This window comes from Diprion similis, chromosome 10 (genome assembly GCF_021155765.1).
Source record: "Diprion similis isolate iyDipSimi1 chromosome 10, iyDipSimi1.1, whole genome shotgun sequence".
NCBI lineage: Eukaryota > Metazoa > Arthropoda > Insecta > Hymenoptera > Diprionidae > Diprion > Diprion similis.
The window spans coordinates 21669537-21683360 of record NC_060114.1 but is presented as its reverse complement, the minus strand read 5'-3'; the positions used below and the strand labels follow the sequence as shown (position 1 = coordinate 21683360).

At 43.1% G+C, this 13824-nt stretch overlaps 1 protein-coding gene across 5 annotated transcripts in view; it reads left to right on the top strand.

Annotated features, from left to right (window-relative positions):
- LOC124411017 (Down syndrome cell adhesion molecule-like protein Dscam2) overlaps window positions 1–4302 on the top strand; it is a 58527-nt gene extending 54225 nt beyond the window's left edge. For 4 of the 5 annotated variants that reach the window (XM_046889832.1, XM_046889830.1, XM_046889828.1 and 1 more), the window contains 7 exons: window positions 76–530; window positions 606–879; window positions 956–1114; window positions 1387–1541; window positions 2057–2276; window positions 2508–2598; window positions 2687–4302. In XM_046889832.1, the coding sequence (XP_046745788.1) occupies window positions 76–530; window positions 606–879; window positions 956–1114; window positions 1387–1541; window positions 2057–2276; window positions 2508–2598; window positions 2687–2924 (1592 nt within the window). In that variant the 3' untranslated portion in view covers window positions 2925–4302. The remainder of the gene's footprint in view (window positions 1–75; window positions 531–605; window positions 880–955; window positions 1115–1386; window positions 1542–2056; window positions 2277–2507; window positions 2599–2686) is intronic. The other variant, XM_046889833.1, reaches the window with a different exon arrangement.
- Window positions 4303–13824: the final 9522 nt, after the last annotated feature.

Sequence of the window (13824 nt, the reverse complement as noted above, 5' to 3'; positions counted from 1 at the left end):
CACACTGTGAAAAAGACAAATAGGCGCAAAACTCTTTCAGTTCTCAACCAGCTGACCTCTTTCATTTTTCAACAGTACCTCCAGCGCCTCCACTTCTGCACGCCACTATCTCAACGAGTAACTCTATCACTGTTCAGTGGAAACAAGGAGATGACGGCGGTGCACCTATAAGAGGCTACGTCCTGCAGTATAAGAGAGAATACGGAGAATGGGAGGAAATCAAGGTGTCTCACAAAATGAGCAGCTACCTTCTCTCCCAGTTATGTTGTGGCACCAAGTACCGCGTATACATAACAGCTTTCAATCGCATCGGCATGGGTCTCAGGAGTGAAGTCATCGACGCTGTGACCGAGGGTTCAAAGCCAGATCCATCCCCGGCGTCTGGAGACAAGTTCATTACAGTCAATGTTTCTTGGATCACTCTACATCTTCACACGTGGCACAATGGAGGATGTCCGCTCTTGTATTTCGAATTGGAATACAGAAGAAGCGGCGAGGACTTGTGGACGCTTGTGTCAAACAACATAGAGGTAGTTCTTCTCCCCGAGTAACGTTAGCGTCAATGTCTTCCGAAACTCGTTACCAAATCACATCTTTCTCAACAGGTACAAAGAACTTACACGCTGAACGAACTACAACCTGGTACCAGTTACGAGATCAGAATTCGTGCGCACAACAATGCGGGTTCAGCTGTTGCTGAGTATCGTTTCACGACCCTGCAGCCAGTCGGCAGTTCTACAATGTCCGCCATTGATTTAGACCAGTTTATTCCTCAACATACTCCGCTGTACTCGGACCTCAAGCTTATTCTTCCGCTCGTGTTCAGCTCTTTTGCAATAATCGCTGCTGCTGGCGCGGTCTTTTACTGTTTTAGAAAACGTAAGGCTTCACAAAACTTTTTGATACGTAGAGTCGTTCTTGCGAATTTTAATACCATTATTTGAATTGTCAATAGGACCGTTTTTGGGCGATGTCGGAAGCTTGCACGACGCCCAGACCGCTGCGGCGTTGGACAACAAACAAAACATGGAACAGCGCGAACAGTACTATGCGACAGTTCGCAAAACGCTTCGATCACCGATCAACGAAATGGCAACGCTGGAGAGAATACCAGGTAAAAGCTCTTCGGAATAATTCCTGTACCGTGTATCGGAAAGGTCGTGTCCTAACGTAACTACAGTGAACTGTTGTACCAACTTAATTTCCGAACTTAGCGACGGAACAGATTGTGTCCTGAATCCTTCTGATAGTGTGAATCAATTTGAAACCCGACGCGTGTTTGTAATTACTGCAAATAAGGGACATTTAGTTGCCCCTGTAAGGGTAGAAAAGCTTTAACTTTGGCGATTAGCTTGTACTACGGTTGCGATGGCTGGCTGATTATAGAATACTCCGAAGACATCTACCCTTACGCGACGTTCCAGCTGAAGGAAAGCGTCCCTGCGTCGGGGGAGAGCCGATGCGGCTCCGCTGCGCCTCTCCAGACATTCGTCTATCACGACCCTCGACTTTCCACTGCAGATACCCTTCAGCTGCGGGAGGTAAGTACCGAACTCGGCCTGTATTCGATCCTTCACGCTCTCTTCCACACAGCTCGGTCATGAAAAGTCGAATCCTCGATATCTCCACACTGCTCAGTTCACCCTTTGCTACTGTTTTATTGAAATTTGCACTTTATAGCCTGTTCCTGTTACACAACACTCTGTGTTGACGTAGTTTGAATGCACGGTTGCTCGATTGTGTACGGTGTAACTGTTACCTACCTAGGCATATCTTGATCGCGTCGTGAAGCGCAAGAACTTGGAAGGGAAGTTTCTCGTGGGAATTGAAATGTGAGATTTTCAGTGGTCGTTAAAATTTTCCAATGAATGCCGAGAGCCGAATCGAGGCCAAAGTTAACGAATCAAACGTTACGTCTGCTGGTCCCCCTTTGACTCGCTTCATGTTTATTCAACCGGTGAACTGCTAATCGACCGACAAACCAACAGACCAACCATCAACCAAGCAATGAACCAATGCACCAACCAACAAACAAATATCCCCCGTATGATTGCAGTCGGATTGCAACCGGTACGCAAAGGTTCGCGGTGGCCGCTCGTCATCCGTACCATTGCACAAAATGAACAAGGTCGGTCAGGGGAAATCCGAGTCCGAAGAGTACGACACCCTGGGCTCGGACAGTGACACGGAAGTGGGGACCAGCAGCCGAACCGAATCTTCGAACCACCTGGTGGACGCCCGGCATCCGGTCACCATGGCGGATTCGCGTGTTCACAGTACGACTGTAGTCCGAACTAGTCAAGCATTGATCGGCGCCCGAGTCATCACCTCAGCGACTATTTGCAAACCTTTTGTTCTTCATTTACAAATCTTGACTGCCTTCTAACTTTCCACCACCTACTATATGTCAGCTTCATTGTTGGTATATAATTCACCTGCACGAATGCACCGACCGATTTTCGATTTTGGTAACAACGCCGTGTGACGCGTTTGTTTCTGCTTTCCAGACTTCCTGTACCATGGACCAGAATCTAGCACGTCTACAGAACCCTCACCGATTTTTGAGAGAAAATCGTTTCCTCGAAGAGGAAGACCCAAGTGAGTACCTTTGCAGAACCAAGTTCTGGAACCCGACTTTCTTCACCACGTTTATTGGTTTCCCACGCTCAAACAAATTTTCTTCAAGGATGCTACAGCTGGCGCGTTATACCAGCGAGGAGGCCCGTGCAAGCCTCGGGTCAGTCGCCATGTCTGCCGGTTCCAAGCACCAGTCGAGCAACGACGGATCAGGAAGCTTGTTCGCCACCAAGCTGGATCCACCCTCGGGTTTCACCGACACGCTTGAGTTAAGCGAAGCGGAGTGTGACATTGACAGAGGTCGTGGACGACATCGTATTCCACGTGACTTCACAATCGCCGTGTGAATTAACTTCATCGTTCGTTGGGTTTATTAGGAAACTCGAATTCCACGCTACCACTTATTGAATTTTATATTCAATCGCTTATCACCTCAAATTATACGTTCAAAGTTCACTACCTGAATATCGACAAGTTTTTTTATTTATCGCCGGTTCGAGCAAGGGGTTTCATTATGCAGAGTGTAGAATCGGCATGAGATTTTTTAATTTACCACAACTCGAACTGATAACGAATCCTAAGTAAAACAAGAGGCTGAATTCATGTGGCGCGAGTACAATATCATTATTGTTCATGGTGGTACAGAGTGACTGAGACCTGACGCTTGTTTTGCAACAACGCTAGAACGATGTAACAAGAGCCATTAAGATAAATTCATCTGTATATGTATAGAAAGTGAAATAAGTCGTAAGTCGTTATATGATTATAGTAAATCAAATTTTGGGAGTACTTAAAACTGGCGGTATTGATTAGGTACCATTAATTATATGTACATCAATTATGAAATTGATAGCAGTGTGATGTAAAGGGAACGTTGCTGAGGTCGCGTTTATACGAATTATTTACGAATGAAAAAAACAAATTGTATTCCTTTAAGCAGTTTGCTCCCCTTGTACAAAACGATCGAACTCGTTTGACGAGTGTGACATTTTTAAGGTTATGATGTTTGGACCAAGATGTATTGATTAGGTTATAATGAAAATAAAAAATAAAAATGCTAAATTCTAAATCAGGGTCACGCCCAAAATAGAATATATAATATATACATATATATATATACATATAAATATTGAAAAAAAAGAAGAAAGAAGAAAAAAAGCTAGAAAATTTTTCTATATTTCAGATAAGGTATTTCTACGAATGAAAGATAATTTTTATACAAATTGATTAAATTGGGCCATTAAGCAGCCGTTATGGTTCTGAACATTAGAATAAAGTGATGGTTCTGTTTTATTGTTTCGAAACGCAAAAAACTCGATGCCAATTTTCAAATATCATATACACGCCTCTCAGCACCGTGACCGTGAAGAAACAAATGAGTAAACAAAAGAATGATAGAATCTTGGACGAGACAAATTCGGATGGGATGCTAGGAAAAAGAAGAAGAACGTTATATGCTATAAGGATAAACAAATAGAATTGTAAAATATACGAAATAATGCAAGGATATCGTGATCTGTATAGGTGAATCGTAATTATTATTATTACAAAGCGTCTCACACTCTACCTAATTGCTATCGATAAGCTAATTATCACATTAATATACACTATATTAGATTAAAATTCTATAAAATAATTCTCGTACAAAAATACACTTTGTAAACCGACTGACTCGAACGTCGTAATTTCGTATAAACCGTGCTCATATACTGTTGAAATTCATTCGAAAGAAGAAACAAGAAGTAGACAGTAAATCACAAACAACAAACGATCAATGGCGCACGACACGTCGTGTTACGTTCTTTAAGGATTATGATTTACATACATACACATAAATATATAATTAACAATTCGTAAGCACATATTCGTTAAACGAGTACTGCCATTCATGTAAATTATACTTAAATGAAAATATCAACATCACTGACAATGGATTATAAATATTATATGGATAAAATAATATTATACACAGGTTGTAAATCGAAAATAATATTATTATGTTAAGGTGTAAATCGCTGTTTCGTTATTTCGTACACGCTCGCAGCATGAAATTAATTTTATCTAGTTTTTTTTCTCTGCAGCTCGTGTCAGCGAAGGATGTCGGTAGTTTTGCTTTAATTTTTGCCTCGTACGTCTGCTGAAAACAGTTTTTGAAAAGAGAAGAAAAAAAATTGATTTCCGATTGAGCACAGCGACCATACATCGGTAATAGATTTCATGTTTCGAGTATTGGTCGAACGATCCTGAGAGAGAACGTTGATCGAGCTGCGGGTGATACTCAACAATTTTCCGTGTAATGAAGTTAAGCCCGACTCTGGGCTCGGGTCGATCTGAGCAGCGGAGCGAAAATCGCGAATACTCTAACCTGGACGAATACCGTTGCGGCATCGTAATCTGTGTGCACCTCCACTCTGGATGTAAAAAAGGTTGATTCGCAGCCCTGCCTCGAAACCGCCCCGTGCGGTCGGCTCAATCTGGAAGGTTGATTTCGTAAATACATCGTGGACGATGCAAAAAAGTGGAAAGATCCTGAACGCCGGAAAAGGAAAAGGGAAAGAAAAAGCTGGAGGAAAATAAGAATAAAAGAAATAGGGTCGGGAGCTAAGACCGGGGGCGGAGACGGAGGAAGAGAAGACGGCGCGAGGAATTGATCGCAAGACGCAGTAGCGTCACTCTTCTCCAAATTCGAGGAGGCTTTTACCAAAGAAATTCTCACAAGCCAGCGGAACAAAATCCCACGGTGGAAGGCTTCTCGAATTTTCGTACTGCTCTTAGTCATCCCAGAGATAGTCGAAAATCGACTGACTTTAATTTTCCATGCACCTCATCCATAACCTACGTTACTACATGAACTAAGTACCCCCATCGATCTGGAAAATAATCGGTGTGATTTGAAGATAATTTCGAATGCGAATTAGACGAAAATAGCCGATGAGGTCGGAATCGGGAAAGGAAAATCTTTCGAACGGGTCAGCCGAGGGAAAAAGCGTGAAATCGTACAGCCCTGAACTGAAACCGTAGTAGGTATAGGGTTTCCGGCGTTGTGCGCCGGTCCATGTTACGCATCCAGAACCACCACCACCTCTGCCGCAAGATCAGCTATACCAAGCCGCAAATTTTTCTCGCTCTCTGCTCCGCAGCATGGAGGTCGAGGCTTTATTCTTGTACTCAAAATTAGAGGGTGAAAGATAATTTAATTCTTATATCTTGTACGACTGTTTTTGGCAGGTTTTTAATTAATTGCCAAGTGAAGAAGTATGTCGGGTTCCTTGATGGGAGTATCGATGTAGTTGATTATGACGAAGACGATACGATTATCTCGCACTGCAGGTGATTAGCGAATACTGGACGCTCTTTTTTTCAAATTCTAAGGGCAACGTTCTGGTTGAGTCCTCTGAATACTTTAACCACAAAATCCAGAGATACTTGTCATCAATTTAACATCATGTCCTGCATGGTTACAAGGTGACAGGAGCGTCAGCTATTCTCTTTCATCTCGACGACCGGTTAATCAGCATCCGTATAATTGATTACCTTACTGTATTAATCATCACGCATATGTGGCATCGTCTAAACACAAGGAATTTCGAAATACTCGTCTTTCTCTAGGCAACGTAATATTTTTTATGGAATAAATCCTGTTATCGAAGAACCGCAGCTTCGTTTATCAACCCCGGAAGTCGGAGCTTCTGAAACATTCTCCGCGACTGCGACACAAGTAAGTTTTATTCTGCGGTATATAAATCGGCTTTTTATCATGCTCGAGAAGAGCCAAGAATAAAAAAGAGAGAGAAAGAATGAAGAAATGGAAACCATGCCAGGCAACAATTACTTTGTTCTTTATTCATTCATATTTACCTCCGCCTATTCACAGAAGAAAGTGTGAATGCAGGAATGCACGTTGTGTAACATCGTTGAAAGACAATCCGACAAAATATTGCTGGATTTTATCGATCTTTTCAAATTCAGATGTATGAACTTTCTCGGTTTCATAGGTTAACAGAAAACGCTATCAAATACTTGACGTCTTGATTTCCAAAACGGAACGAAAAAAATCGTTACGAATGATCATGTCAAGGAGAAAAGCTATAGGTCGTCAATAAAAAACCATAAGGGTATCCTTATGCTTTGTCGCACGGAATTACCGGAAATAAGAGGATTGATACGCTCCAACTTTCGAGCCGCAAAGAAGCTCTAACTATCGGGTAGTTCTTCGCTTCTAACGGAAGGATATAACCGAGGCATGCCGAGATGGCGCAACAAGGATGTGTGAAATGTCTACGGGAGGATATATGTGGGCACACGTAGTGGGTGAGGTGGAATAGAGGGTCCTGGGGGAGATGTTACGGGCTGGTAATAGCCTTGAACCGTGGAGAGAACCTCCCTCTGGCTCGCTCATTCTTTCTTCACTCCTTCCTCTCTCTCTCTCTCTCTCTCTCTCTCTCTCTCTCTCTCTCTCTTCCTCTCTCTAGTTCTCGCCTAATCCCGCAGTTCCTTCTCTCTGCTTCACGTATCCGCATCTTCCTGTAGGAGTTAAGACTCCGTTGTTAAGACACCTCGACACGCGATCCGAGGTAATCTGTGATACTGCTCACCGAAATCCGAAGCTTTTCCGAAGAGAATAGAGAAATAATGTAAAAACAACAAATATGCAACAAGGAAGCTCAGAAGGAGGCATTCTAAATGCAGGAATTATATTCTCTTCTTTTCAGTTTCCACATTCATGATTCTTTCTTTACGGCTGAGGTAAAAATTTCTCCGTCACCCTCTTCCCTTCTAGAATACAAGAGAGGCTGTAGAGCTGTGTTTTGATTTTTCAGAGGATTCTCCTTGAAAGTGGACAAATTTTTTTTACACTTGCTTTTCCCGTCAAGTCGACTCGTTCCGCTTGTACAAATTTACATTAACGAAGTCGCTTCTTTGCGAATCCACGTCCGCCTCGGCGATTCGCCTCTCTTACATGCTCAGGTAGTGATTTACTAATTTGCTTAGAAGGCGAATTGCCGCTTTTGAAATTGCTGGGTTACCCCAGGGGTGGCGATGCCGGTTGTCCTCTTTTTACGGTACCGTTCTTTTGCTGCACTTTTTTCAGCCCACGCCGTATCCCTTCCTGAATACAAATGCTGAGCCATCGTCGTAGCGCCCGCTAAGCCCCAAGTCTAGATCCACGTCTTAAGGTGGGTCAGACCAATTTTTTCCACATGCCGTCGAGGGAATAACTCGACAAAACGGTAGGTGGTCAAGGCAGAAGTATCTTCTTTTTTTGTTTTTTCTTTTTTTAATCTTGCAATTTCGGTGATAAATCGAGCCGAGTTCGCGGATCAAAATGTTTTTATTCTATTGCGATCTGAATAGTTTCGCCAGAACATCGTGGGCCTGGGGTCAGGATAAATTGCTTCCTCTGGCTGATGGCTTCGTCCAGTAAGGAGCGGTGGGTGTATATTCTTCGGTATCGAAGGCTTCCCAAGGCTAGCGGAGTCGTAACAGCGAACATCAGGATGCTGAGGATATATAATAAAAGAAGCCTCCTTAACGACCAGAACCTCTTTCCTAAAAGCTTCGCTTGGTGGTGTACCAAGATAAAGTGCCACGGTATACGATGCTCGCCCTCTCTGACCTTTCGCAGCGTCGACTTTCCATCGGCTGATTCAACCCAATTTATTTATTTTATTTTTACACTATTTTTTTTATCATCTTCGGCCTGGAGTATTGATCGAGTGACTCCTCCACTGCCAACCACGTAAGTAATATTTTCTCTTCATTGCGTAGAGTGCAATTTCCACACTTCATTCTGGATTTTAGAGCGCAGATCAAATTACCCGACATCCAATTTCCCTATTTGCGGTGTCTTTCACTCAGCCGGTAGGTACTCGTCAGATGAGAGTATACGGGTCGCTCAATCAACCGGGGCTAAGAAGTGGATACGTTGTGTAAAGGAAATTGCCAATTATCGAGACAGTCGGGTCATTTGTTGAACATAGAAACTGTTTCCACGACGGTACAGGAAGTAAGTAAAATGTGCAGAAAATTGCACTGGGCAAAAAATATATTATACTTATTGTTGCCTGGATGAATTATGGGACAGGATTACATTTATGGCACACTTTAACCTTTCAGATATATTTATTACGATATAAAAAGAAGCACAAACTGATACAATTATATATTTTAGCCTTTTACTGATGGGCGACTATTACAACAAGGTATATTGTATGCTATAGCTCCAACGAAGACGACCATAGAATACAGGCAACTGTCTAGAGGGTCGACTCAGCCTTAAATCTATCTTTATACTTAGCATCTAACTAATAAATTATCTATATCTAGAAGAAATAATTGAAATGCTAGAATATGAGTATTTCTGAGGATCGAGTAACTTTAAGAGGAACATTTCATCAGGGCATATAGTCTCTACGTGTCAGAGAATCAAGTTGACAGCTGAGAGACGCGGAGGAGAACGAAATCGAATTACCATGAAACGGTGTAGGCAGTAAATATCTCAGGACCAGAATGGGAAGTCTTCCAAAGACTGCCCGGAACGACCTCACCAACACGAACCAGTTACTCCTCCATCAGAACAATTTATTTCATTGCATGAAAATTTCATGAGGACTCGAGCGGCCTTTTCACACTCCGCATTCGCTGCTTCCTTCGTCCGCTGTTGTACGCACCTTATCTAAGGGTGACTAAGGATGAAACGCACCTTTTCGACCCGCGGAAGGTCCATCCGTCAAATTCACCGTGCCCCAAACACCGCAGCACATGCTCCTCTGAGACGGGCTATTAATTATGATCACAGAGATCAGAGGTCAGGTCTGAAGGTGTCTACACCATCCTGTTCCTCCGGGGGATTCCCCGAACCTGTAACATCTAATTGTACGTTATGCGTTGCCCAACTCTCGCGGTTACGAGTACAGTACACATCCCGCGAATACGTGAGTGAGCCTGCGTCTTTGTTTACAGAATGATTCGTAAATGGTTAAACCGAGTCTCCGAGGACCAGAGACACAAATTACAAGCTTTCGTTTACACCCGAGTATCCGCTAAAGTAAATCGAGTGGCAGATTGATTCCCTTCGTACGCAGTCACGCTCGCTGGAAGTGTTTTCATTCTCTTTTCCGGGGCAAGTTTCCATACGGACGTGAGACGAGTATCCGACACGAAAAGTTAGTCGATAAAATCGAACAGATAGATTCAAGGGGTACCGATTAATCAGGAAAAATCATTACCAGAGAGAATGAGAGGTCGATTTAAACACTTGAAAATCGCACGCTGGGTGTAATTTAAACCGAGAGCAAACGAAAACGCGGCGAATTCCGAGGAAAAAACTAGATCGTGGATGAGAGGAGAACGCGGTTCCTGGTTTATTCGCGGACTATTATTTACAGTAGAATGTTGGTTTAGGCTAATTGGAAATTCGGACCACAGGAGGCGAAGCCGACTGTACTTGTGCACGGCAACAGCGGCATGTAGGTATGCACAGACATCAGCGTGAGGTGCATATATTCGAACAATAGTGCGTCCAAACGTCCAAATCTGCCGCCATTCACCACCGCGCGCCCATTGTCTCGAGTTTCACGGTCCAAGGTACGCCAAATATTTGTGTACAGGTGTACAGGCGACCCGCATGGCAGAGAGAGTCACTTGAGAAAAGGTTTTCCTGTAAATAACAACGAGGCTGAATGGTCAACACTAACGCTGATGCGCTTAGCAGAAGACTCCAGGACGTCAAGCTGCAGGATTTATTACAGTCTTACCGTTTCTAATACAAATGTACTTTTCTAGTACGTTTCAACCGTTTTTAGTACCCTCATACACTTTATGATTTTTTAGCACATTTAGAGATATTTTAGGACGCTTTGATGATCTTTAATGCAAATTTTTAAAAGTCGTTTTTCTAGGAAATATTGACTTGTCAACTGAACCCCATCAATGCAGCATGCTGTTTATGCCAATGTAACACCCTATATTTCCTCAGAGATCATTTACCAAGGTCGTGTTTTTCCCTCCATGCGGTTCGACATCATAACCTGGGCATAGATATTGTGTAACCTAGATGGAGCATGAGCCTACCGAAATAGATCTTTCAATTGCCTGCCTAACTGACAAGTGCGAAAGCAACAACTTCACAATAGTCGAATTCCATTCAGTACATTCTATTACCTATCTAGTGAATTTTTTTCCATAGAATTTGTACACTCTCAATTACCAGAGTGGCAACGCTGTGCAAGAACATCTGATGTATAATTCTTGTCTTATTCTTAGATCGTGGAGAGAACGGTTGCACACCTTCACGCCCTTCATCCACGACTCCAGTTATTTGACGGAAGATAAGGTTCGCATGGTTCTTCATCAAGCCAGACTAGAGTTGAGTGGACTAAAAGAAACATCTGGCACTCTAACGGAGTAAAGTAACCTCGAGATATCACATCACAAAGTGTGATGCAGCATTCTTCTTTGAGTTAACTTCTGATTACTCTGTACGCGACAGTGAGGACGGAGTTCTGGAAGAACCCAAAATTTTCCTATTCAAAGGTTTGGTTTGGTTTGTCAGGGCCTTCTTCACTGGATTGAATATAGACTTTTTTCGTACGCCAGCGCTGGTGAGCGTCGCGCTGAGTGTCTCGAATATTCGAATACCAAGGGCCGCCGTCCTTTAAAACTATATCGGCATTCTGCCAGGTCGTCTCGGTTCAAGTGGAACCCTTAGCAATCTTTATTCTGGAATAAAAATTCCAGAGTGTAGTTCTGTCCACGCTTCGCTTTGATAACAAGCGGAGCCGGAGCCAATAGAAATGTAAACGGATATCGTCTGTAAGTTTAAAACTTTTTCCCTGACGCTGTATCAGACTCACTATTCAAATCAGTACATCACACAGGATCTTTGGCATGCGGCCCGATTGATACGCGAAGTTTCTTACTCCGGCTAGTAATGAACCAACTACGTGAGCGGAATCTTGTTGTCAGCCAGTAGTCCTGGGCGCTTTGTCACATGAAAACTTCAGACTCACGCTCAGATGAGTATGCACCGAAGGATCTTATGGTGCGAAGCGTATAGTACACAGAACGGATAAAACTTCATTCAAATTTTACGGCTAGCTATACGCCGTAACTTGGTCATAAATATGGTGCAGACACTACGAACAGTATTATTCATACGCATGTGATAGAAACTCGAGTCCTGAGAAACCAATCGTGAACCAAGGCCTCCTTTTCGAGGAGAGAATGAAACGAGGAGCGTACAAAACTTTCATAAAGAGAATAAAGTTGGAAATCTTTCATTTCAAGTAGTCCCTTTGTAACGTTGAGAGAATCACTCAAGGAGCAAATTACTTATCTCAAAGAAATATATAGATATACATATATACATACATACACATCGCCGGGTGTAACGGAAAGCCCAGTCACTGTGCCATCAAATAAGATGAACCGCTAGACAAGCGACTAGCCTGCCAACCGCTTTCAATCGGATAGAGTATGGATCCAGTTGTCCCAAGAGTTTACTCTGGTGTGCCATTCCTATCGACATACATCCACCGGCTCCCTTGCCTCGGCCAACAAACTTCTCCTGACTGAATTAAAGATACGATCTCACCCTTCGCACTCTCACCATCCCTCCTTTGACCTCTCGTTTCACCCTCCAACCACCAACCATCTCTTCTCGGCTACTCGAACCTTCTTTTAGACTTTCCCAACCTTCCTTACCGTCGCTTCGCTGTTCCCTTATACTTGCTGACGATGCTCACTTGCGGTTATGAAAGGCAGCGAGCAGTCTGCTATCTCTGATACACCGTCCACCGCATGATCATAAAGTCATGTGCCTTTTTGTCAAGGCCTGTAGTCGGTTTTAACACTGGTTCAAATACGCTCATTGTATTTTTCAACGGGCAATAGTTTCGTCAACATTTTCATAAGAGGTTAACTTTCAGCTTTTAATCATATCCTGAACTATACATTTTCACACAAGACATAAACGGGATCAAGCGTGGCGATGATGAACCTAGGGCAAGGTTTACGGGTAGAATGTAAAGTTCGGTATAATTATCGATATATTCACAGACAAGGACGTGATGAGAGAAGAGAGGTTAGCAGAGGCGGGAGGTAAACTGACTATATTCCGGGGTTCGTGGTTGCCTCTGGTAACCTGGCATCAAGGCCTGAGCAAACACAGCACGGTTTGCGTACCCGTCCACCGTCTACTTAGTAACGTTGCGTTACACGTCAAGTATCTGAGAGAACACTGTCCTACCTAATCTAACTAGGAACTTCATCCACGGGTCCTCGTGAAATAAATTATGCGCCGGGTGAAACGGCCCGAGCTGCGTACACAACGAACTTGGCTTTTGTACTAAATAACTGGATAAGAGTTTCTTTGAGGTGGATACATCGTCAACAAAATAGAGTGGAGAAAGAGGGGTGTAAAAAGGAGAATAATGACGCCATTGCGAAGCAGCCAACTATTTCCGAGCAACACTTGCATTCTTCAAGCTGATTGTGTAACAAGTGGATGATGCGGAAATGGTATATTACACTGCTTATTCCAACCATTTGTCTCCGTGCTCTGCCAGGCCATTTTTCTTTTACCTGATAAGTGGTGCGTAATATTTCCATGAAAGATTTTTCATTTTATTCCAAAAACGAGTGCCCTCTCATCCACCCGGTGAAAAATTGGTTTAAAAAACATCCGGTATCTTCACAAACAAAACAAAAACAAGCTTAGGCGAACTACGTAAACAACGTGTTTTCACAAGGTAGGTGTGCCCATCAGATCAAGAGTTTAGAATATACGTATATATCTATACAAGTTGTTTATGTTCTGACAAGCGTTGGCGAGGATAGTGATAATATTAGTTACGCTAACCGCAGAGGTTCTCAAAATAGTTTGGAATTTGTGTAATGCTACCGCAGTGGCTCTGAATGGTTGATTACAACTAGAATTTTCAATAACTGTTTTGAAGCCCTGGATAATTAGGTATACGTACGTAGGGTTATGGCTAGTGAACAACTTGGGCCGAGACTTGGGCTCTTATACAGTAAAGTAGCGATTTATTCATCTGAGTATCGCAGGCCTGAGAATCAGGGGACACCTATCTTCGAGATAGTAAGCGTGAGAGTGTGAGTGCGATTTAAGTACGAATAATTGACTCCATTGAGTTCGAACACGTGACGTCATCGGGGGGTCAAGTGGCTGTGCGCAGTCTTTACGAGAGTTTCATCTGATACTTGACGCGACTGGCTCAGTTGCTT